Source organism: Haliaeetus albicilla, chromosome 27 (assembly GCF_947461875.1).
Source record: "Haliaeetus albicilla chromosome 27, bHalAlb1.1, whole genome shotgun sequence".
Taxonomy (NCBI): Eukaryota; Metazoa; Chordata; class Aves; order Accipitriformes; family Accipitridae; genus Haliaeetus; species Haliaeetus albicilla.
This window is the reverse complement of record NC_091509.1, coordinates 17,659,419-17,683,746: the sequence shown is the minus strand read 5'-3', so window position 1 is coordinate 17,683,746 and position 24,328 is coordinate 17,659,419. Positions and strand designations below refer to the sequence as shown.

General features: G+C 36.8%; 1 protein-coding gene across 3 annotated transcripts in view; it reads right to left on the bottom strand.

Annotated features, from left to right (window-relative positions):
* Nucleotides 1-24,328, bottom strand: part of FAM13B (family with sequence similarity 13 member B) — a 51,678-nt gene that overhangs the window by 20,072 nt on the left and 7,278 nt on the right. For all 3 annotated transcript variants that reach the window (XM_069772704.1, XM_069772706.1, XM_069772705.1), the window contains exons 2-11: nucleotides 20,286-20,452; nucleotides 19,224-19,414; nucleotides 18,514-18,726; nucleotides 14,265-14,442; nucleotides 13,499-13,643; nucleotides 10,652-10,809; nucleotides 3,903-3,944; nucleotides 2,732-2,887; nucleotides 623-758; nucleotides 361-384 (exon numbers count right to left, since the gene is read on the bottom strand). In XM_069772704.1, coding sequence (XP_069628805.1) covers nucleotides 361-384; nucleotides 623-758; nucleotides 2,732-2,887; nucleotides 3,903-3,944; nucleotides 10,652-10,809; nucleotides 13,499-13,643; nucleotides 14,265-14,442; nucleotides 18,514-18,726; nucleotides 19,224-19,380 — 1,209 coding nt within the window. In that variant the 5' untranslated portion in view covers nucleotides 19,381-19,414; nucleotides 20,286-20,452. The remainder of the gene's footprint in view (nucleotides 1-360; nucleotides 385-622; nucleotides 759-2,731; nucleotides 2,888-3,902; nucleotides 3,945-10,651; nucleotides 10,810-13,498; nucleotides 13,644-14,264; nucleotides 14,443-18,513; nucleotides 18,727-19,223; nucleotides 19,415-20,285; nucleotides 20,453-24,328) is intronic.

Below are 24,328 nucleotides of genomic sequence, written 5' to 3'. Positions count from 1 at the left end.
GTCAAATATCTAAGCAAAGAGGTCCAAGGAGACGTAATAGAACCTCTTTCAACTACAAAGGAGATGAAGATGTGTTGAAGAGAACAGGGTATCTATGCCTACCACAGAAGAAACTGGAAACAGTGAGAAAAGGCTGTAATTACTTAATTACAAAATCACACCTTCCTAGCACAAGCATAGTCAAGAGGGTGCAAAGTCTCAAGATGACTGCTACTTCTACCCTTTCTTGATACAGTAAAAGGTGTGACTAACTGTAGGCTATGCTACAATCACAGGTCTAGGTTTTCTGCTCCTCAGGAAGCCTTTACAAACACAGATGCTATTCTAATTGGTGCTATGCCTGCTGATACACTGACTTACCTGAGCAGAAGGAAGGGCTAGTACCTGTGAAAGACCAATAGAAACACATTAGTCAGGGTCCAAACACATTGCACCAAAGTACACAAAAATTTCTCCGTGTATGTCTATGAAACATGCACAGTAGAGAAGGCAATTAACTGCACAGAGCAACAGCGCCATGTAAGGCTACATCAGACCTATTAGAAAAACTAGAATCTCTAAAGCGCTTTGCTAAAGTCACAGCAATTTATGATTTTCATATACAGGAGGCTCCTCCTCTCACCTGAACGCTTTCTTCTTCCTCAGTTACAGTATCATGTTTCATAGCTTCACTGTCTAAATCAGTGCAAAGCAATACTTCAGAGCAGTCTCCTGTGTTCTCACTGCTACCAGTGTCATTATCTTCAATAACATCATTCCTAAAGACACGAACAGAAAGACTTTAGCAACCTGTTGTTCCACCTTCAAACGAAAAAAACACTGCACTGTATTTGGGGTTTTTTTTCCCCTTAAACAGTATCAAACATCAGAAGTTTCCCTCCCCCCCCCAAAAATTATTCTGACCAAAGATACTGGCAATATCTACAATTTCAATGACCTGTAAGCAAATTTAATTATTTCTGTAGTTTATATACACTTCTGAGGTTTTCTACAACACTACATGATAGACATATTAAAATGTATTTATTTGATTCTTGTATTAAGGCTCAGGCACACATCTCCCACTTACTATGCTGACCTAAAGAATGAAAGTGCCAACAGCCAGAAGCAATGATGTATTGAAACTATTGCGACTCAGCGAAATTGCTGTGGCTACACTCCTCTCAATATTGAAGCCAGCTAGTTTATAACTGGTATCACTATGTTCCCCTCCAGTGAGAAATCCATTATTTCTAACACTGAATATTCCTAGAATTCAACTTAAGGCTTGTAACAGTACAACCAGATTAAAACTAAACTTACACTGTGCTTATGTCCATATATTCTTTACATGCCACCATCCCTGTTAACACGATTCTATAATTCATCACAAGCCTTTGACTTCCTTGCCATGCTTCTCCTCGCTCACAAAGAATTCCAAACTACTTTAGAAAATGTTCCTCCTCTATCAGATATATAGATACTAAACAGGATGGTTCCAAAATCAACATTTCAACTCTTTTTTCTTAATTCTGGCAACTATTTTAAGTTAGTTATAAGAAATTTGCACTGGATCACTGCATTTTTTAGTTCTTCATTTAACTGTGTATTTGCCTTGTGCATAGTCTGCTGGTGGCACTGCTTTAAAGGACCCAGACGACCTCTTTCAAGAATGCTATCATGTATCCTCTATTACAGTTAATCCACAGTGGAACTATGATCAGAAGCATTTGAAATAGTCACTCTGCCAGAAGAGTATATTGGTTTCAAACCTGCAGTGATGGTACTTTCAGCCTCTGCTTCTGTGAAGTCAGACAGCCTTTAAAGCACTCATGCTTTAATTGAAGGAATTTGGCTACAACAGGTCTTTCAGGCAATTACCCACTTACTTATAAATTACTTCAAAGACATTAAATCTCTAACACTAAAACTCAGTTTTAATCGATCATTACCAGCAATGATTATTACTTTTATGATCAACTACTAACTTTAGTCTGACCTCTTGTCACAGATAAGACTTCTAAAAACAGTAAAGATTGAACAATTTACAACACAGCATTCAAGTCTCTGAATACTTCATGTATTTCAGGCTCTGAGCAACAAAGGAATTTAGGTACTGAAGTCCTACTTTACACATTTTTGGTGTTTGTGTATTAATCATGGCTATTTATTTTTAATAAAGCACCAAAATGTACCAGCTTCTCAATGCTGCCGTGGCAATCACTACACTCATAACATAGGAAGATTTACAACAGAAGCTGATCAAGTAAGGCTGAAACTCTATGCAAATAGACCCACAATGCTCATTCTACACATTTTTAGCTGTTTTGTTGACACTGGCAGCCAGAGCAGTAAAATAGCTATATTGACATGGAAAGACAGGGTAAAGACACTGAAGCAGCATCTACAGTAGCTTTCATATGGTAAAATTGTGTCATAAGCAAAATCAGTGAGACAAGAATGAAAGCACTTGGGTAAATTTAAGTTCCTGTGCTACTTGCACAGAATTCAGCAGTGAAGCAGTTATACCTCAGAACATTTTTAGCTATAGGATCAATTTAAAATATTTGCTTCAAGAGCAGTTGATAACTGACAACTGATGGAAGTTGATCTGGTTTAAAATATGAGATAAGTTAATAGGAAAAGTAGTAACTTTTGCTTTGGGTTGAGGTGGGGGATTGGTGTAGCTTGTTTTGCAAGAGTTAAGATATACCATTCTATAGAATTCATTACAGACAGAACAAAATCTTACTGGTTGTTAGATCCTTCCTCATCCCCGCTGGGATCTTTTGCTTCATTGTTACAGCCCAGTCTGTGTTGCTGTATATGTTTAAGATCATTATCTAAACTGCTCTGCAGGTCGAAAAGGTGCTGTTCCACAGCTGCTCTAATTGTTCTTTCTAAAATGCTAAAAAAAAAAAAAAGACAGAAAATTCATATTAAGAACTCTCCTTTTGTATTGATCAACTATGCAGAAAGGCAGAGTTAACAAACTTTACACACAACAGGAATCTTTGATGACAAGTACTTCAAGGCAAAAAGGGACTAATTTTTCCAAAAAGGCAGTGGAAATTACTGTACCTACTATCTTTTATTTCATAAGATTTACATAAAGTATTATGAAGTCTATTAACAGTATTTTAAGAGTAATCAGCACATTACAATGACTAACTTATTTTTCAATAACTATACACAAGAACTTATAAAAGCCTTATATATTCATGTCACAGTAAAATCCTGTGTCTGTAACACGTCAGAGTCAGCCCTGGAGCAGGTAGCACTTCAGCACAGATGGCTGTAGCCCCTCCTGAACAGGGCTGTAATCTTAAAAGGCAAGAGCCAACAAATAGCAGAGACAATGAGCAAGTACCTGATGAAGGAGACAGGATATACCCAAAGACACATTAAGAAAAGAACAGCATTCTTTAAAAACAGACTACTCTATTGAGTGCTTCTTAGCCAGCTCATCCAAAATACTCCTGTAAGAACCTTAAACTATTTTAACCCCATTTTAAACTCTGGAATTATGTGTTTATTTTTCCTCCACATTTGTACATGCAATTCCACTGAACTGTACTCAATGTTAACAACTAGAAGTGGTGCTAAAAATACAACGTGAATGCTCTCGTAATTTTAAAGTCAAACACCTATGACGTATCTAAGTAAAAACCCAAAGTTTTTTGGAATCTAGATTCTACCATTCTGTGCTCTCATGCTTCTGCAGTCAAAAACAACAACAGACATTAGGTTCTTCCTGCATTAGTGTTAAATGCCCTAAGTGAAATACTTCACACTAGAATATGTTCATTCATAACTGTAATCATCAAACCTCCTGCATTTCTTTTTCTTGAAAGAAGACATATCTTCTATGCATGTTCTAGTAACAGCACAATTCAAACATTTTATATTTTCATTACACTTACTCTGCAGAGGCTGGCAAGATACTTATGGGAGAGATATGAGCACTGCAATAAAAAAGAAATAAGTTAATGTAATGCAAAAACTAATCACATTAAATAAAAGTCTTGAAGTCAACAGAAAGCAACTTAGAAAATAAAGACTGCATGTGATGAGACTAATTCTGTAAAGAAAACACTGATTTGCAGTCCATTATTTAGATAGAAAGTTGTAGAAGTAGCAATGCAAATTTCTGTCTCTCAAGAGCCAATCAATACTCAGTATATTATGAAGCTATAAGCTCTCACATGTACAGTCTTTCCCATGGGAAATACTAATCACTTAGTTTCCAAAGATTTCCTGACACCTTGCTTAAGAATGCGGATCTTAACCTTGCTGCCTAAAGCAATTCCAAATTACTCTGCTTTCCTCCACAGTTGCAATGCATAGAGGTTCTTCCCTGCCTGCCAGACTGTTGCATAATTTTATTCTGCAACATTCAATAGATCTGCAGCACTCTCCAAGGACAGCTACGTTTCAAGTGCAAGGCAGATACTTTCCAGAGGTTTTGAGACAGGAGCTAGCCATTTGTAAAACATTTGGAAATCTCCTAGCACAAGCCACTTCAGCCTAGAATGTTAAACTCCTAGGGGAGGTGGAAGGGTGGAATGCAGTGTAACTAACACAAGTAAGTTCAAGTAAGTTAACTTGTATATGCACTACCTTTTCAATTTTCCATTAATAGGATCAAAACTCTGTTATTATAAAGAGAATACTTAAATTTTAGACAAAGTGATGATAAATATGCTAAGAATGAAATAACAGAAGAAAACTCTACCGTAAACTGCAATGAGTTGCGGCTTGCATGTCTTTTCAGAAAAAATAAATACTAACTTCATTTCAACTAGGAGGTAGGGAAGGAGGTAAGCAAATGCTTTTTCTTCCTATTATATATGACTAAGCTCAAAAAGCTGAAAAATAGAATTTTAAGTCTACTCTTTACCATGCAACAACATTGTCAGCCACCAAAGTTAATTTTATATATTATTTTCATGAGTGCATAACAAAAACCTTGAAATACAAGGGAGCTTGCCACTCCACTGGAGAACTGAACAGGTACTACCTCTGCAAGATAGTTTTGACTGATACTAGTTTTGCTTGCGCTAAGAGATGTAGACAGTCTCTCTGCTTACCCAAGAATAGTTTTAATACAGCAAGGAGTATGTTGGTTAGACCTTATCAAGTTTATTGGTAGTTCCATCACCAGAGAGGTAAGATAATTAGACCACCTCAAGCAGACTTTCTATTTTTTCTTCCTCTAAGTAGATGAAACACAAGCAATAAAGGACTTTCAATTAAACACTAGCTGATAAGGAAAGTGGTTTAAGTATTTATTTAATTATGCCCTTTTGCCTTAGACAACTTGTACTGGGTCAATAGCAAAGTGCACTGTATTTAAACACCACCATTTAACAACTGAACAAGCAGGTGCTCAGAGAAGTTTTTCATTAATTTTTTTTTTTTAAATGGAAACTTGATTTTGAATCAAGCTCACTTTATGATTCATGTGTTTGTTTGCCTAGGTGAAAAACCAAAGCAGACCTATTCCAAATGCTTTGACAGAACAGGCAGCTCTAAATTACTATTTCAAAACAGACACTGCCACATAGCTTTGGAAAACTAACACAACTGATGTAGAAGCCAGATCCTGTAGCCACTAATTTCAAAGCTGCCGGATCAAACAACTGAGGGTGAACACAGTGGCGTTTTGGGTTTTTTCTTTCAGACAAAGAAATGGTAAGAAAAAGTTTACAACTTAAGACTGGTATTTCTGTGCACAGTTCAGCATAGCCCTACTACTTGTACAAAGTGTTTAACTTTTCTGATAAACAATTTTTGTTTTGACAATACTTGAAATAAAAAAATGAAGACATGAAGCTATGAATAAGTTCAGCCCCATGAACAAGATAAAAGAGAGGAGGAGCATGAGCAAGAATCTCAGAGAAAAAAACAGTAAGATTTCAAAACACAAAAAACATTGTTTTAAAGTATCGGATCTCAATATTTTCAGTAAGTTCTACAAAAGCTGCATTATAAAAGGTATGCTTACTTTCTAAAGGTAATAATACATAGTTATACACATTGAAATCAATTTACTATTAAAACATAGTCACTCCTAGGATAACTTGGTGGGGGCGGGGGGGGGGTGAGGCAATCAGAGCACAAAACACTGCAACACTCTGGTCGTAGAAGAGAGAGGAAAAAAAAATTCAGTCAAGGGCACAAGTACTAATACTATTTATAGGAAACTGTGATGACCTGGAATCCTTTTATTCTACCACTTGAGACAATGAGGAACTGTGTCAAGAGTGGGAAGAATCAAACTCATCTCCAAAGAATCCAAAAGATTTCAGACATGGTTCACAACAAAATTTTCCATCTTACTGCGTAACCGTCAGCCCCCAGCATAGGATCTTTCACCAGTGCTTTTATTAAACACCTTTAGATGCATTAGAGGTACTCAGCAAAAGATGTGCATAAATCAGCAGTATTGCAAAGCCTGAAGAATCCTCTTACTCCGTAAAGAATAATCTTATATCTTCAACTAATCACTTTAGCAATTAAGCACTTTTTGAAAGAAATGTGTCAATTGCTCTTAGCTAAAATACAACTTCCAAACCAATGTACCACAGTTCAAGGATACTTTTTAAAAGCTGTAATTTATACTGCTACACAGAGTCTTAACGCAGCATGACACAGCAAGACACAGAAAGGTAAACATCTTTGTTTCATAATGCTAACCATCTCCTGAGAATCCCTGTTGTACTGTCTCCCTACCCATAAAAAGTCCCGGTAAAAACATACCTTAAGATAGAAAAAATACATTAACTAGAGATAAAATATTTCAAAGTTTTTCTTGGTAATTTACTGACTGTACACAGATTCTTATTTCTCATTAAAAATCCCATCAATTGTGACACTATTTCATTTCACAGTATCTCCAAAATACATTTGATCTCACACAATTTTAAAAGTTAAAAAAGTCTTATTTGCAAACATATCAAAGCAACATTTTCCTTTCATATATTTACCTGTGCAGCAGAACTTTACAGGCCATTCTGATTATTTTTGCTATCCCAAATGAGCACTTCATGTAAAAATGCTTCATTTGAAAAACAGCAAAGCGTGATGTTGGCTGCTGGTTATGCATACTGCTTGCTGGGATTCAATGGCTGCTTGTCAGACAGTACTTCTGGAGTGCTGCACTAAACCCTGCAGTCTAAATAGAAATAGACTGCAACATGAGGTCACTCCTGACAATAAGCTGCCCAATCAACACTTGAAAGCTTTCCTAACATGTTGTTCACAGATTTTCTAGGATGGAAGTAGGGACAAGTATTTGGATGTTAAAGACAGCACTAAACTAAAACAATAATGTGTTTTCTATCAATTCAGGCAGTTGTTGTATTTGGTTAGCCTTACTGTGTACGCATTTTGTCTCACTTTGTTGCTATTAATATTATTGCCTCTCTCTCACTGATCAGAGCTAATTAAAACAAAAAAGGGTTAGCAAAATATCACACAAGCAGTGAGGATGTTGCCCTTGTCATTGCATTTAATATAGACAAACTGTTTACAGAACTTACTACTTGTCATATCTCATATTTTTACACATGTAATTTTGAAAAGCCTAAAGAACATATCAAGAATTTTTATATTAGGCTTCTGACAATATTTGAGATGAACTGCAAAAAGTAAAGCAAATAATGCTTGACAAAGTGCAGTGATGAAAAATTTTAAATAATGACAGAGAAGGATTCTAAAGTGATTATTTCAACAGCACGTCTTACAAATCAGCTGCAATGCTGAGTCAGTAATTCTTTTCTCTGAAAGTCAGGACAGCAAAACTGAAAGAGCAGTGGTGAAAAGGCTTCTGATAATGGAGGATATGATGTTTCCTTTACATACACAATGTCAACTCGTGTGCAACGAATGCTCCCTGATTGGGTAATGGGCTTAAAGATCACTCAACAGGTTTATTTTAAACACCATTTTCAAGCAGTCACTAAATCAAACTGCATTAATGATTATCCACATTCTCACCAGATCTCTCTCCCACTCAGTCCAATTAACACCAGGCAGTGCATGAAGGTCATATGTTTCAGAAAGAACAAACAGAACGAGTAAAGAAAAATGGTAGTGAGCAATATTATAAGCAAGTTACAGTCCAAATAACTAGAAGGAAGGTCATATACCCCATCGTACGAATCAAGATAACCAATCTCTAACATGTGGAACATGCAACCTCAGCGTTCTTTTCCTTCTCTCCACAAAGAGACGAAAACATACAGATACTCGGTTCTCAATCTGACAACAGCAAAGAGGTAAAAAAAACTCCAAGTTAAGGAACTGCAAGAAACATGTTTAAGATCTACTTCTCCTTTTTCCTTTATAAGCTGCTGCAGGTCCTGTGTCCTATCCCAATAAGCCTGCATTAACATTTGCTTTTTTTAAGGTTGCTGGTTTGTTGGGTTTTTTTAACATCAAGAAACTAAACCAAAAAAGGCCATTAAATGCATACTATGAAAGTTTTTAAGTTTGGAAAAATATTTACAGTATTTATAGTGGTTAAAAGTTTAATAAAGCTTACTTTCTCATTCTCTGTAATTTTTTTTAAATGTTTCCTGCAGTAGTTCTGGTTTTAGAGTCAAAATTCTCTTTCTTCTTCTGCAGGATTCCTCCTTATCCTTCCCCACAAATTATGTAAAATGTCAACCATAATTAATGCCTATTAGTTTTTAATTAACCCTAAACATCCAGTAAAAATGTTTTTCTCTTCAGGCTATTAAATTTAAACTCTCAAACATGTTGAGTTTGTCACTACTGCTGCACTTACACATTCCACAAGCAACTAACTACCTGTGAATAGTTAAATTGCTTTAAAACTTTCATTGGAAGAAGGAACTCTTTGTAGAAATTCCAATTGCAGCAACTTTTTTTATTTAACTCAAACTAAAATTAAACAGCTCTATTGCTGACAAGGATAATTAACTATTAAAATATAATATAAATTACAAAACAGAATTATGTTTTTCTCATTTTACAAATTCTTGCAATGAAGTAGAAGGAGCGTGCAGCCAAGAAGCTGAACAGATTTCAACCCGAAATCCACATTCTTGACACTACTCAGTCTTAGGCAGCAAACTTACTTGTGATTTTCCCTGCATTTCTTCTGCTTTTAATCACACTTTTATTATAGATTCTTCCTCACCCCTCCCTACAAGTTCTTACATGCAATGCCCATACCAAACACATGGTATAGAGGGGAAAAGGTAAAATTCACTGTTCATAAAACGTAAACTCTTAAGTACAAGTAAAGCAGACTTAAAAACCTGTGTATTACAAGCAAGTAAAATATAAACCTATCTATTACAAGCAAGCACAAATAAGCTCTCAAATGGAAGTACAATTTTAAGTTTATGCACCTCCTTTTAATTAAAAGATAACTCCCAATATTCCTTCCTGTATTACACTTTGCAACTTCCAAACTTGCTCACAGCTCTCTACCAGCAGAGCCTATCCAAACAGATCCCTCTACAGAGTCTGGCTCTTAGGCAGGTAACACAGGTCTCTCCAGCTTCAGCAGCCATTATACCTGTTTGGACAATGCAAGACCATGGCTTTCTATGCATTTTTCTAATAACTTTTTTCTAAAAAACAGTTAACGAATTAAACCTCAACTTGTGCACAAGTGCCATTCAAGTCACTCCTACATTGATATAACAAAGAAATATCAGCCTCCAAGATAAACTTAGTTGGCAGAGTTTAAATTAACTGAAGAAGGCTCTTCAGCTGTTTTACAAATATATTGGCAAGTCAACTTTCACAAAACAGGGTATCCAGAGTCTTCATTTCAACTCAAATTAAGGAGACTTTCTGGACCCTCAAATCAAGTTTTTTTGCAAGCAACCCATTCTTTCCCATATAGAAAGTCCCATATATAACCTTACAAAATGCCATCTTTAAAGTGCTCAAAATTTCCTCTACATTGCTCTTACTAAAGGCCTTTCTAGAACCTCTGAATTCCCACCTAAAAATCATTAATAGTCAGTATTATCCCATTTGGTCTCCACTATCCTTTTGGTCATATATAGTTCCTCTTCGTCCCTGGTGTTTTCTCTCTCTAGCATATTTTCAGGAAGACTCTGTAGATGTGATTACTTCATTACAATTGTTTATGAAATATATTCCACTGTACTCTAGTGAAATAAGAAAGTACTCTCCTCACTTAACACCTGAACAAAGTGGGCATAAAAAAAATCTGGACAAACAAATTCTCACAGGTTTAGAAAAGAATTAGGGTCACGTAAGGACACATCTCTGCTCACTAGCACGTGACAAGAAATAGTCCTAAGATTTCCCAGTGAAAGGGAGTGGTGGAAAGATGGTACAAAATGCGTTTGCATCTACCAATATTCAGATTCTTTTTATATTTCTGCTACAAAAGTTACTGTTTAAATACCACTTTACAGTTTCACCAAAATATGGCCTTTTCCCCTTTCTCTACATAAGTCACCATAGTTAATCCAATTTGAGTTCTACAGGCATTCCTCTGCTGAAATCGGGAACAGTTATTTTATCCCATATTTTACCACCAAAGCTTTGGTTTGTAGACACCACCACTCATCTCAAAAGCTTGACAGCTTCTCTCTCTCAGACAGAGCAGAGTATCCTCCAAACTTTAAATCCAAACTCCAAGACAGAAACAAGTTACCTTGTTGATGCTGTAACGCTCCTGGAATCCGAGAGACTCCCTGTCATATCTAGATGCACCACAGCTGGCCTTTCAACAGGTTTCTCTGTGCCATCTTCTGGAAGTTCTTCAGACTGCTCAAGCTTTACATCTTCCTCCTCTTCCAAGAGTTCATTGATCTAAAAAAGATTTAGTCACAGTTAATGGCTTGAAAAATTCTTTTAAGAGGTCCAGGGAATTAAAAGAGCATGAGAGGTATAAAAACAAAGTAGGTGTAAGAGGAGTACATTTTTCAGTTTTAGAAAAACAAGCACACTAGACTTGCTTTTATGCAAAAACATACATCCCACATCATTAAAAAGCTATATAACCCTCTTGAAACATTGGAAAAAAACCTAAAAAGAAAAGCACCTTTGATGCAGTAAATGAACATAAGCAGAATCAAGAAACAACAAAATCCCAGCCACACTGAAGTCATGACGCACAGAACCTTTCTTCCTCTACATATAAAACAGAGACAGATAATTCACCTCTATTCCATAGGTAGCCTCTCATATTCTCATATATATGAGGAGCACTTTCAAACCCTTCTATGGAAGGCAATATAGAAGTCTAAGTTTAAAGTACTGAATGAATACATATAAAGGCAAATGTAAGAGCAAGAGCATTGAAAAGTTTCTGTGAAGCCTCTTGTCTATTTTTGTTTCTTTGTTTCCAAACACAGACGTTTTTGCTGAAGCAATAGAATATAGCCAATTTAAAAAGTAAAACAATATAGCCAACTGACAGCTCAATACAGCCACATTCATTTTTTAAAAAGCAACGATGTCTAAAACATAAAAAGGAAAACACAACAAAGTGATTCTGTTTGATTCGCAAAGCCCCTCTATGATTGATTACTGATCTCCCACACTTGCAAACCCAAAAATTAAAGTAGCAGCAGCAGCCTCAAGAAAATATGCCACAGGAGTATAAAACAAAACCACCGAATTAAGAAAAATTGAAACTTTAGAAGTTTAAGATTACACAGAAGGCAGAGAGGAGGTGTTTATTTTTAAAAGGGGTGTAAGGTGTTATATGCAACTACATTCAGGGCAAGAAACGTATTTATCCCTGACTTTCCTCTGTAATTGCAAGAGGATGTGCCAGTGAACCAGGCAAGGTGAACCAAGGGCAAGCCCACCCGCACACAGTCAACTGCCAGTGGGGCTGCGCCCAGCGGGGACAGTGGCCAATCTGTACACACCCCACCCCCCCCACCCCCCCCCCGCAAACCCGCACCAGGCCGGGAGGGAGCAGGACCCAACAGAAGTGCACTGTTGACATCTGGTGGAGACACCACGAAATTAAAGGGACACCCCACCAGGGCTCAGACTTCTGGGGGGTAGAAAAAAAACACAACCAAAACACACCACGCAGACTGTTATGCTTGGGAAAACCTTTTGCTAAAAGACATCACGACCCACAGACAAGTCAGTAATTTCAAAGCACGAGAGTACGGATCAACAAACTACTTCAAAGACCAGTCATCCCAACCTAAGACGACAGTCCTCAGAGTCAGGTTGCAAAAGTTACAGCCTAGCTTTATTTAACAGCTTCCTGCATGCAGCAGGGCTGCGTCAGTTCTCAGTGCTAGACATATTCCTGCAAAGAGCTGAAGAGACAGCAAACACTGCAAAGCTGCAGCACTTTGCTAGAAGAGCTAGCAGAGCAGAAGCTGCTCAATCCAGAACTTGCTGCCCACGCTTGGCAGACCAACCAACGGCTGAGGTGTCTACTGCAGTGAAGAGGAAGCAACCAGCTGCCCTAGTACTTGCCTTACCTGTCTTGCTAGAGGAGGGGTTCGTGGGATAGTTAGGCTTTAAAGATTCAGTATTTCTTGTTACCTTCCTTAGCAACTGCTGGTTATTTACCCCTTTTTCCTCTTTAAATAAAATACATCATTTCTTAAGCCAATTGAATATGAGAAAGTTCAGTTTATAGCTTTCCATATTTCTGAGGGTTTGAGCCAAGATTTTATTAATAATCCATGAACCTGGCTTTGATGATACAAAAAGTACTTCTTCCATGCGTTATCAGTTATATACCATGACTTGTTAGAATTAAAAATATTTGCCAACAGAAGGTTGTATCACAATGACACATTGTCATTTCCATAACAACTCTCCATCTCTACCTATCCCAGCATGACACAGTATTTTACTTCACAAAGTTAAATTTGTTGTGAGGAGAGGCATGAGTGATAATGGATACCATCAGTCACATGGACAGGTGAATCTGGCAAACCTGACAGTTGAATGCTAGGACCCAGAGTATTTCTATTCTACTCGACTCTGCTTCTCTAATTCAACACTTTTCCCCACTAATGTCAAGATGATTTTGAAGTCTTAGAATCAGAAACACCACTCAAAAATTTTGGCATAGGGAACCACCACTGATAACATCATCAAGCGGAGTGTAAGACCCTGCATGTTTCTGTAAAACATATCTAGAAATATTATTGACCATGACCAACAACAGCATGGTTCTGTATTTGCTTAAAGAACAGTTCTCTTTTTAGGAAAAGGTAATTAAAAAGCTACACTGTTTATGTAGCATAACAGCATCTATGTTGGGCAGGAGATAATTGTTCATTTAGCTCTTAGGTATTTTTCAGTATCACATAACTATACTTACTACAAAGCAACAATTTCACAAGCATACCTATGTTATGAAAATGCATTTAAGGAAATACCACGTTTTGTCAGTTTGCAAGAAACTACCGAAAGGCATAGTACAGAAAATTGTATTTCAACATATCTTTCATAAACATAAATGTGTATAACAGTTACTTAAGTGATAACACAGTGCCATTTAAAATATTCTTACCTGCTCAGTTATTGAGCTTAAATCATTAGTAGATGAAAAATCTTCCTCTTCATTTTCAAAGAATTCATAGTAGTTCTCCAGAAGTCCCGCCATTATTCTGCTAACTATTTCTTGTTCTTTCAGATCCTCCACATCTGTGTAAATGCTAAAGATTTCAACACTGTTTTAGTTTAAAAATCTAAATCCAACTGTTTCCCCAAAGAACTCCTGTGAATGACTTCTATGACTAAGGGCTACACTTCACACCATTATCCCTAATCCATTCTGAACACACAGAACTTTAAGCATACCTTCACACTACTGCATTATAAAGCTTTATACTAGTTTATATTTCAAAGTGATGAAGTAACAACTATTTAGTCAATTAGCTTTTCCATAAGGAACGTTTAAAATTCAAGTATTTTCCTGTGGACAAGAAACCCCAGTACGTACTTTAACGGCTTTCTCCCAGAACTGCCTTCTTGCTACATAGAGTAATCTTGCACACTATCTCTAAAAATTTTGAACCTTAGGGTAATTACCATAATGCAACAATCAAAGCAGTGGTTTCTAATGCCATAGCTCATAGACAAGCTGTTGTTTAGATCAAAGCAAAAACTGTAAGACAGAACTGGGGTGAGAGAGTGGGGGGGGAACAGGAAGATATTGCCCAGAACATATTGTGTACTTGCTACTGTTACTCATGGACTAGGAAAGACTTTAGACTACAGATGTACACTATCAAATTCACATAAAAACACTACATGAACTTTTATAACTAACTTACTGAAAAACATCCGGGCCAAAGACTGCAGCTAAAGAACTTGCCGACCAAATTTCTTCATGATGCGATGCTACATTAGCTAAAAATTTACACAGAAACTTTAACAAACTGTAATTAACAGGTGGAAGCTGCTGCAAGAGGAACCTCAACTTTCTTCCAAATTCATCTTCATTATTATAATCTGAAAATTGTAATACAAATATTTTAATCACAGAAATAAAATATCTGCTTTTTCACATTTGATATTGATCAACTTTTTGACTCCGACAACAATTACTTACTTCTGAAGTACAACTAACTTGGTCAGACCACAGCCTAAAATGTCAGAAGTTTACTTGCATTTGTTCAGTGTGAGATTCTCATACTAAATTTCTCCAATGAAAAAGTAAAAATAAAACAAACAAACAAAACCCCCAAAACCTGAAGTTTCCAGCTCACTACTACTATAGTGGTAGTACTTTATCACAATCCATCTGTCCCAGCATCTCATCCTCTCATTTCAGTCTCTGGATTAGCCTCTTCCTCTATGATCTTTCCAAGAGAGGCTGATAACTCATTTCCTATTCTGTCACTCTTCTTAAATGATGTCAGAGGTTTGGAGGGGCAGCGAAGAGGCCAGGGAACACAATACAAAGAACCCTCCCCAGCCTTGTTTCCATAGCACAGTACCATCAGATTACTTTTCCTAATGATAAATTAAACTGTAAATTTAATTTCTTCAATGAAGCAGAAATTGATAACGTAAACCAATGGTTTCCACCCTATTCTCCTCTGCAAGTCCAATCAGCAGTTTTCAGCATGTTTTCCCCAATGAATGCTCACTCAAGTTGCTGATTACATAGCGCTAGCTCCTCCGTATACTTCCATTTTGCCACTGTTACATAACAATTGCTGTGCAGAAGAGCTCTAGAGACAGCAACACCTCCAGAGACAGTGAGCTAACTTAAAAGCTGGTTAAATTCTCCCCATTTCAGACAAGCTACTTTGACACTTTTTCCTCTACAAGCATCCCATTCTCAACACTCTACTTCCTTTTGTAATACTTAACTGATGAATACAAGCAATCTCAATGCAATCATCTTAACACATACTTAGCTTCAAGCTTGCTGATTCAATTTCAGACCTGAAAAAGGGTCACCACAAAACTTCCTCATTCTCATCCCACGTTTAACTATACCCTTCGTCAAAATATCTCCCCACAAATCTCATTTGTTACATTATAAACCTTACAGGCAACAAGGTTCAGAGTTTACAATTGTAATTAACAGAGAAACACCATATAAAGGAAAAGAAATGTCAGGAAAGCAAAATGGGAGAAAAATTGATACTAACAGGCTTCCCCTTCTTTCTCAGACATTTGAAAACTCTTCTCAGATCAGTTAGAAAGGGAAAAGGATGTTTGAAGATGATGAGCAGTCACTCTGCCTCTCTAGAGGAGAGAGCTGAGACATCCTAGTCCTTAATAACAAATCAAAGGAGTGAGTAAACCCCCTGTTGTGTATGCATAGTAATTCCAAACAGTAACTGTGCAGGACTTCATTTACTCAGACACAGTCAACATCTACAGTATTTGAATACAGGTAACCAGGCACAGAAAAATAGTTCTCTCAACACAGTAACACAAGAAAACAAAGGTATTATTGTTAGTCTTTACTCTAGAAATGTGTTTAGGAAACAGAACAGCAAAAGAGAACTTACAAAAATACTTTCACAAAGTAGACCTTCAAGAAAGGGAGCAAGAGAGAGGTGATAGTCAGACCACCTTGCACATACACATACAGATGTTTTTGTCTAACCAATCTGTCCTAAAATTTAGATACTAAACAACAGCCAGAGACCTAAAGTGAGAACAATCTTACCTGTAACTGAAGTCCTCTGACAGTAAACTGTGGATACACACTTCTGGGACACATGGCCTAACACACTGGGGTCAAATTCACATTTCACTTACTAAAATCACTTGCCTTTGAGGAACCACCATTAGGCCTTCATGGAACAATCCTCAAAAGATGTATATAGCCACACCTTGTTGTATAACTAAGTTGTTTTGACAACTAAGCTTAACCTAATGATAGGGAAGGCCTGCTAAGGAGGGAAAAATACCAGAAGTAACATATGTATCCAAAATTACTACCAGCTTCTGCATTTATGTAAGCAATTCTTCTGCCTAAAATGCAGCTGATACTGTAATTCTGGAAATTAACTGAGATCTGTCTATCAGACAGTCAAAATATCAAAAGCCAAAACCTGAGTAGAGGAAACCGAAACTCTAATTTTAGTATCAGGAAACAACGTTTACAGGTTTATGTGGTTTGATTTCCTTGGTACAGATAACTTTAAATCTTTCTGAAATCACTTAATTCTACACTTTAAAAAAGACAGTAAAGACAATAAGCTGCAAATTTAAGTGAAGTTTCTCTGTGTATTTAAGAAAAGGGAACTAAATGGGGACTTACTTGCTGGAGAACAGCTCTTTTCCCAAAACAACCCATATGTAAATCCTTCCAGAGTCATCTACGCAAAGATGGAAAAAACCCAATTTTCACACTGGATCTTACAAGTCATTGAAAGGAATTACACTGTCATACCAAGCGAGCATACCTCAATCACATTTCCAGTCCTGATAGATAACATTGCAAATCGAGGTGCGTAGCAGTATTAGCTGAGCAACCAGCAGCATTCTGCATTACTGTCTTAACAATCCTTTTGTTATTTATCATTTTTTCCAGGGGGAGGGGTGTGTGTGCACAAAAACCAAAACAAAACAAAAACAAACAAAAAACCCCAAACAAACAAAAAAACACCCCAAACCACAAAATAAACCCAACGGTTTACTAGCTACTTAGGCCCAATGAACCATGACATTAGCAACGCAAACCAAATAGCAGACATATCACTAATGAAATTCCCTATTCACTTCAGTTTCTCATTACTGCACAGGACAAACAAACAAACAGAATTTCAGCCTTAACAAGCTTCCAAAAATTGCTTCCAGCACACGACTACTTAGTGCTTCAGACATCACTGTTCAGCCTCTGCTCACCAGCTATCCAGATAACCACCCCACATTCAAAGTTTCAGGACATACAGGCTACCAAGGGAGGAAAACGAAGCAGCTTCACACTGCTGCACAAGACCCTCCAGTTTAGCACTTGGTAAATATAGCATAACAGCATCTGAAAACTATGCTATACTCACTCATCCTACAAACCAATTCCCACTCTGAACAAACAGGACTATCATGAGCACTATCAAGTTCTTACCAGGAATAAACTCAATAACAGAAAATTAAATCAAACAAAAATGTGCACCTTATAAAGCAAAACAAGCCCAGCACTTGGACAGAAGTACAAACTGACACTGGAAAATGAGCAACATGCCTGCAGAGTGACAACCAGCAAAACCCTCAGTTATGTTACAGGGTGCAGAGCTCTGACATGAACATACCCTCTGAGGACATTACTAATGTAGCACTGCAAGACAAGCATTTTTACTAGTCAAGTTACGAATCAACTCCAACACCACTCAACACAGCAGAGGCCAAAAGACCCAGGAGAGTGGATACAGATAGACAAGTTGGGAATTGGTAAAGAAAATACTGTGCCAGCATATGGGTGCCAATTTGAAAGGGCAAGGTTTTGCAGTATATGAAAAAACATACTTAGCAACAATATGCTGATGACAGGTGTTTTTTTTTCCTCCTACAAATGAATCTTTCCTCCTACAAATGAATCTTAAACTGAAAAAAAATCCACAGTGGGAGAGCAAATATGACATGAGTATAGGGCTTGAGATTGTTTCTCTAGTATGCAAAAGCTTTAAGTGCCATGGAAGCAGAGACAGAGTAAGTGAAATTCAGAGAAAATAAGATAAAAACAGACAAAATCTTTCCCTAGCACTTTTAAAGCATCAGTGGTGGGAAATTGTCAAACAACTTTGACTCCAGTGGCTTTGACCAGTGTCCCAGTATTCACGCACAAGAACATGAAATATTCAGAACTAGTCAGCATGATATGTGGCAGCTTCACTATTTTCCTGCACGATGAATAAGCTGTGTCTCTGAACCCAGACTGAGTTTCCTAAAAAAAGACCTATTTATTTGGGGTTTGTGCTAAGAAAAGGTATATTTGAATGCCTCCTGATACACACATTACTACACAGAACAAAGACACCCAAGTGCTACTACAAATCACAATTTAATACTGGTTTTTACTCTTAAATTAATAAAAGAAAAACACTGAGTAATTATTACCTTGAGAAAGTTGCATCAAATGTATGTGCAAACTGCCTGGGATAACTGGCTCTGGAAGTTCTTGAAGAAAAAATCTAAGAAGGCTAATAGCTGAGGGTACATCTGCTTCTTTAACCAGGTCCACATCTTCTCCATTATCATACCGTTGCCGAAGCCACTCCACTGTCTCAGCATTCCCATTGACTTGAAAAAGTCCTTCTTGTTCCAGACCCCCTGAGTTACAAAGAAGTTGCAGAAATAAACTTTTAGATCTAGTATGGACAAACATATCAGAAAATACTGATAATCAGATATGCACAATTCACATACTGAATGAAAGACTTTCTGGACAACAGTTTTGCAAGGCTTCCAGCAGTCCTATTCCCAGCAAACACATTCTTATGCCCAGCTAACAATACAGTAATAAGGTAAGCGTTAACAGTACCTAAACCATGCCATTTCCTATGTAGTACCCTACTGAGCTGACTGCATTAGTATTAGCTAGAAAACAGAGATAAACATAACAGCAGGAGTAAAGAAAGGAAGTGTATATCACAAAAAAAAAAAACCCAAACAAACAAACAAAAAAACCAAAACGAAACACCCAACCCAGATCACATCCAACTAAATATAAGTAACTTAAGAAAACAAGTACTCTTCAAAAAACACAATCTATTCTGTAAGAATAACAGTTAAATATATTCTTTAAAGTACAGCAAAATAATACATACCATGTTCTTCAATATAGTCCACAACATGGCGGACTATGAATGGAACCTCATTGTCTGGTTGCCCTTCTTGCTGCAGCTCACCAAGTGGAATTCCAAATATTTTGTTAGCAAGAACAGAGTTGCAGTTACTCAAGGAAGGGGAGGAGCTCTTCCTCATATCTTTTTGCAGCCAAAAATCAAAGCTGTCTTTTCTATCAAATAAGAGGAATTAAAACCAAAAATCATACTTCAGTGTACACTGTGGAATGTATTGATCTGTAACACAATGTGCTTTAATTACCCAATGCAAATACTCCCCGGTCTCTCTCAATCAGTTCACTGATTTAATGAAAGTTCTGTAATTACTCCAACTACAGCTAACTAGATAAATGACTATAACCGAGGTGTTCTGTTCAATCCGTAATACATTTTCTGACAGTATTTAACAGTCAGGCTTTGAAAATCCAACACAAAAGCCTCTCCAGAGGAAATTAAACTAGTAGATCATTCCAAACCAAAACCCCAAGTTTTAGTTACATGAAATAATTAAGTATTTTATGATACACAACTGCACTGCAATCAACTTCTAATATATTTGGCATTTTCTGGTCTACTTGATAAAGCTTTCAACATCTGCCTCAAATTAAAAATTTTACTCAACATAAAACCCCCAAAACTAGTTTCTAGACGCTCAGTGATACCATTCTTCCTATCATGCAGAAGCTCAAGCTTTACTTGCAAGTCTTTGCTTGATACAGGATCTAGATAGATAACAAAAGTATTACCAAAGGCAGTGTAAGTCACTCAGTTAAGCTGTTATCCTGTCAAAACCAAAATATTTCTTCTAGCAAAAAACCTATATTTCAAAATAAATTTTAAAAAAACTATACTTGCTTAAATGCAAGCAATCACTTTCATAGCAGATGGCGCATAGAACAAAGTACATACTGTTAGTCAAAGCACTGTAACCAAACTTAATTCTGTTTACTAATGGATTGGTAAATTCTAATAGATTAGACATACTGAAATCCATACTACTTTTTTTTTTTTTATAGCCTGAGCAAAGTATTTTAAGAAACCTACCTCAGAGTACTTAAACAGCCGAGTTTGAAAAACGTTTTCTGCGCCAGCTGCCCTCACTGACCAAGCATTCTTTTGTCATTTATGGTTGTTTAAGATTATGGCAAAAGATCAGCCTGTAGTTCCTCATTGAAGAATAGCAGAACTCGATCAGTACTTCAGCACTTAATCTGAAAATAAGGAAAATATTATTAGACTATAAAGTTTTCAACGGCTTTAAACTCAGTCACAAGTCTAAACATCACATTTGAGTAATTCTCCTTGTCAAATCATCAGTTTCTTGTTCTGAACAAGAAAGCATAAAGACCACATTAGTATGGCTCACAGGAGAGCATGCAAAAAAGCAAATCCCCTTTTTCACTTAGGAGCTAACCAAACTTAACACAAAAGTTAGCATGGGACATCTTAGCCTTAACAATTATGAAATAATTTTCGGAATCATTCACTCTTCTTCCAAAGAATAAGGAAGGGCTAAGCAGAAGTGTTTGATAGTACCCAGGATACTAAAATATTTAATGGCTACAGAACTTTTAGAAGGATCCCAGGCACTGGCTTAATACACTATCTTTAAATGGCAAGAACAAAAACAAAGTCCTAACTACAGAACAACACAGAGAGTCAACCGGTTTTCAGTGGTATGGATCATCTTTTACTAGAAAGTTGATTATGTGTCCGAACTGCTAGTTCAAAGTCCAAGTCATCATCAGATCTGGATACAGGAAGCAACCTCCCCCAAATCAGATTCCCTAGAACCACCCACATTTTTGCCACCTTTTAGAGTCCCAATTATCTGGACCTTTTTCACGCTGTCAGCTCTCAGAATAGCTATGGACCACAGCAATAGCCTTTTTGGTTTTCTGTGGTACTAAAAATTTAAATTGCAGCTTCATGACACAATGGAGATGATTTAATGTCCAGATACAGTCAAAGGGTCATGTAAGTCCCTTGATCTCACCCATTACCTGTTCTAATTAAACTCAAGCAACTGTAACTGGGCAAAACTAGCTTGCAACATACATGTACACACACAAGCACAACACACATCACCAAAAATAGACAATAAAAAGGCTTTCCCTAGCTTTAAAGTATACATACTGAAACCTTCTGTTTCATAATTTGAGATTGATATGAGAATTCAGCTGACAGACTTGAGGAAAGTACTTTCCCTCTCTTTATTCCCCCACATTGGCTTTTGCTTCTATTCCACATCAGAACAAATCAACTCCACCTTCACTTTCAAAGTCCTTACAAACTACTACTCTCATTTCAGTACCAAAATGCCAGTCCATTCATTAGCCTATGACACCAGGAATCCAGAGTCCTTCCAATAGTTCGAAAAAATAACATTTTCCTGCTCCCAATCCTCCCCAGATTGCACCCATGTTTTAAAGGAGCTAGCCATAAGCTCTATACAAGACTACTTCATCCTCCTCCTCAAAATTTTCTTGCATTGAGGCCTAGAGGAAAAAATATTTCAGGCTTACAAGTGTTTAAATCTTTGCCTCTCAATGTAAGCAATACCGACCAATATTCTTTCCTGTTCTTTGCCATCTGTCTCTATCTATTGTCTTGTATTACACACAGGTTGTAGATCTGTTATGTATCTCGCGCAAGTGGATCCTGGTCTGACATCAGGACCCCAGGTGAGCTGACAACAAAAAATTAAATACTATATTCCAGTCAATAGGCTTTACTTTTTTGGTTTGTTTGTTTTAACCAATCACATTCAAATCTATCACTGTACATAACTGGTTACTAAAAAATCCTGCCAGATTTCAACAGTGAAGCAGTCACAATTCATGACTCTCCTATAATTTATGAAGACACTGCCCAGCCATTTTTCTTATTATTTTGGTATATTAAGGGATAGTCAACATAATGTTTGCATGCAAGTAGATTTCAATCAATCCCAATATATCATGCAATTTTTAAAATATGATGATGCACAGTCTATTTTCTCAAGTTCTACCAAAGTCAACCTATCCACAATGAACCAGAAAGACTCATGTTAGCCAACTGTGGAGTTAATGGCAGCTGGGAAAAAATCTTTGATGGATCTGCCACAATGCTTCAGGCTGCCTTGCTAGAACAAACAAACAAACCAACCAACCTTCAAAACAAACATCACCTAATAAAAAGAGCAAATTAAAAGCAACCACTTCTTTATAATTCAGCACCAAATGAACAATCTTGAAGTCCAGCTTTCTTAGCAAATAGAACTTTGTGCTTAGTTAGTTGACATAAAAGCATAGCCATATTTACCAGGTGCTGCAGACCAATAGGCTACCTGAATATTACTTTCAATCAGGAGACATGACAAAAAGAAAAAAGAGAGACTTCTATTTTAACTAGCTTGGCAATGTAACAATGAAGTTGAAACAGCCTGGTTGTCTCATTGTTAGAGCAAAACCGGATTTACAACCCAAGCTTATACTTTAAACAAAGTTTTATATGGCTTATCATCACTTAGAAGAACTAGCGAAAGCCTATTTTCACCCTCTCAGATACACACATCCTTTATATACACACACTTAAACATATCATTATACACACCAATTTCTTTTCAGAGAATTTTTGCCTTTTAGTACAGGCTTCAGTGTAATCTTCACAGGATGTGATAAAATGCATCTGATGTTTACCAAGTCTAGAAAAAGCTAGAAACTTTTAAAAAGTTATCTGACTTCCAGCAAGTCTTATTTCCTGTTGTTTCCAACATTGTAAAACTGAAAGATAGGCTCAGAAACTGTTAATAATTAAATATTATATCTCCACTTTTTATATTGATCAACAGCTTTCCCACTTGCCCTCCCTTGACTCAGGACGTACACCACCCCAATGCAGACACGTATGAAAACTAGGACAAGATACATAACCTTCAGAATTATTTCTAGAGTCTTTTACAAATACTAAGTAATACTGTGGGTTTAATTATTTTTTTTCCCCATGATCAAACATCTCAGAAAACAGGAGCCGATCCATTCAGTCAGCTATTCCTACTTCTGTCCGTATTATCCCCGAACCTTTGAACACGTGCTTCCCCCTCCCAATTTCACAACCTTCATGCTTCACAAGTCCTATCAAGAGAAATGCAATAATTAAAAAAAACAAAACAAAACACCCCACACCAAAAACCAACCAGCTTGTGCTTTATTATAAAGATTCTGGTGCGTCTTTCTCAGTCTACCTCCCCCGTTGTTACTACAAACCTTTACAAAGATCCCCTAAGCTACAATAATGTCCTACAAAACTTAACTACAGAAAACTAAAAATATACCTTATTGTGACCATATTATATGACAATTTTACAAGAGGCTGAAAAAAAACATACTATGTCCTATGCAACACCTTGAGCCCAAGCATCTTAATTAAGGGTAAAACACCAAGTTTCATTCTGTATTGTGTATTTCGGTGCTCTCATCTGTTATTAAAAAAAAAAACAAACCAAAAACCCCAAACCAAACAACTGGGTTTGGGGGGTTTGAGTTTGTCGTTTTTTGTTGGCTTTTTTTTTTTAAACAAGACAAGGACTTCATAGAGTCTGCTGGGAAAAGAGCACCACAAGTTTCATTTTGCCATCATAATAGCATTCACTTATCTTGGCAACTAAAGAAGTATTCACACCCACATACAAAATGTCACTAAGGAAAACACAGAATACATGGCTAACTGTTAATATTTGAGGAATACATATGAAAGTTTAGGCTCAAATTTAGTTCAGCTTTTACATTACTGGCTGAACTACAAATATATGGGTGTCATTTTAAATTAAAGTCCTCAGGGCTCCACCACCTTTCCTTAAAACAAAGAAATGAAACAACATGAAGTAAAAATAAAATAAACAAAAAAGGCTACGAATTGAAACCATGCCACAGGAATGAAAACATTAGTTCTGCGTGTAGAATTTCTGCCACAAGTCTCAACTATTTAAGCAATTCTTTTATTTGCTTGTTTTATCTAGCAAGAAATTCATATCATCTGTGAAGCCCAAAATGAAGCTAACAGTGACTGCCATTCTGCTCTATTTTTAATATATTATTTTGTGGGAT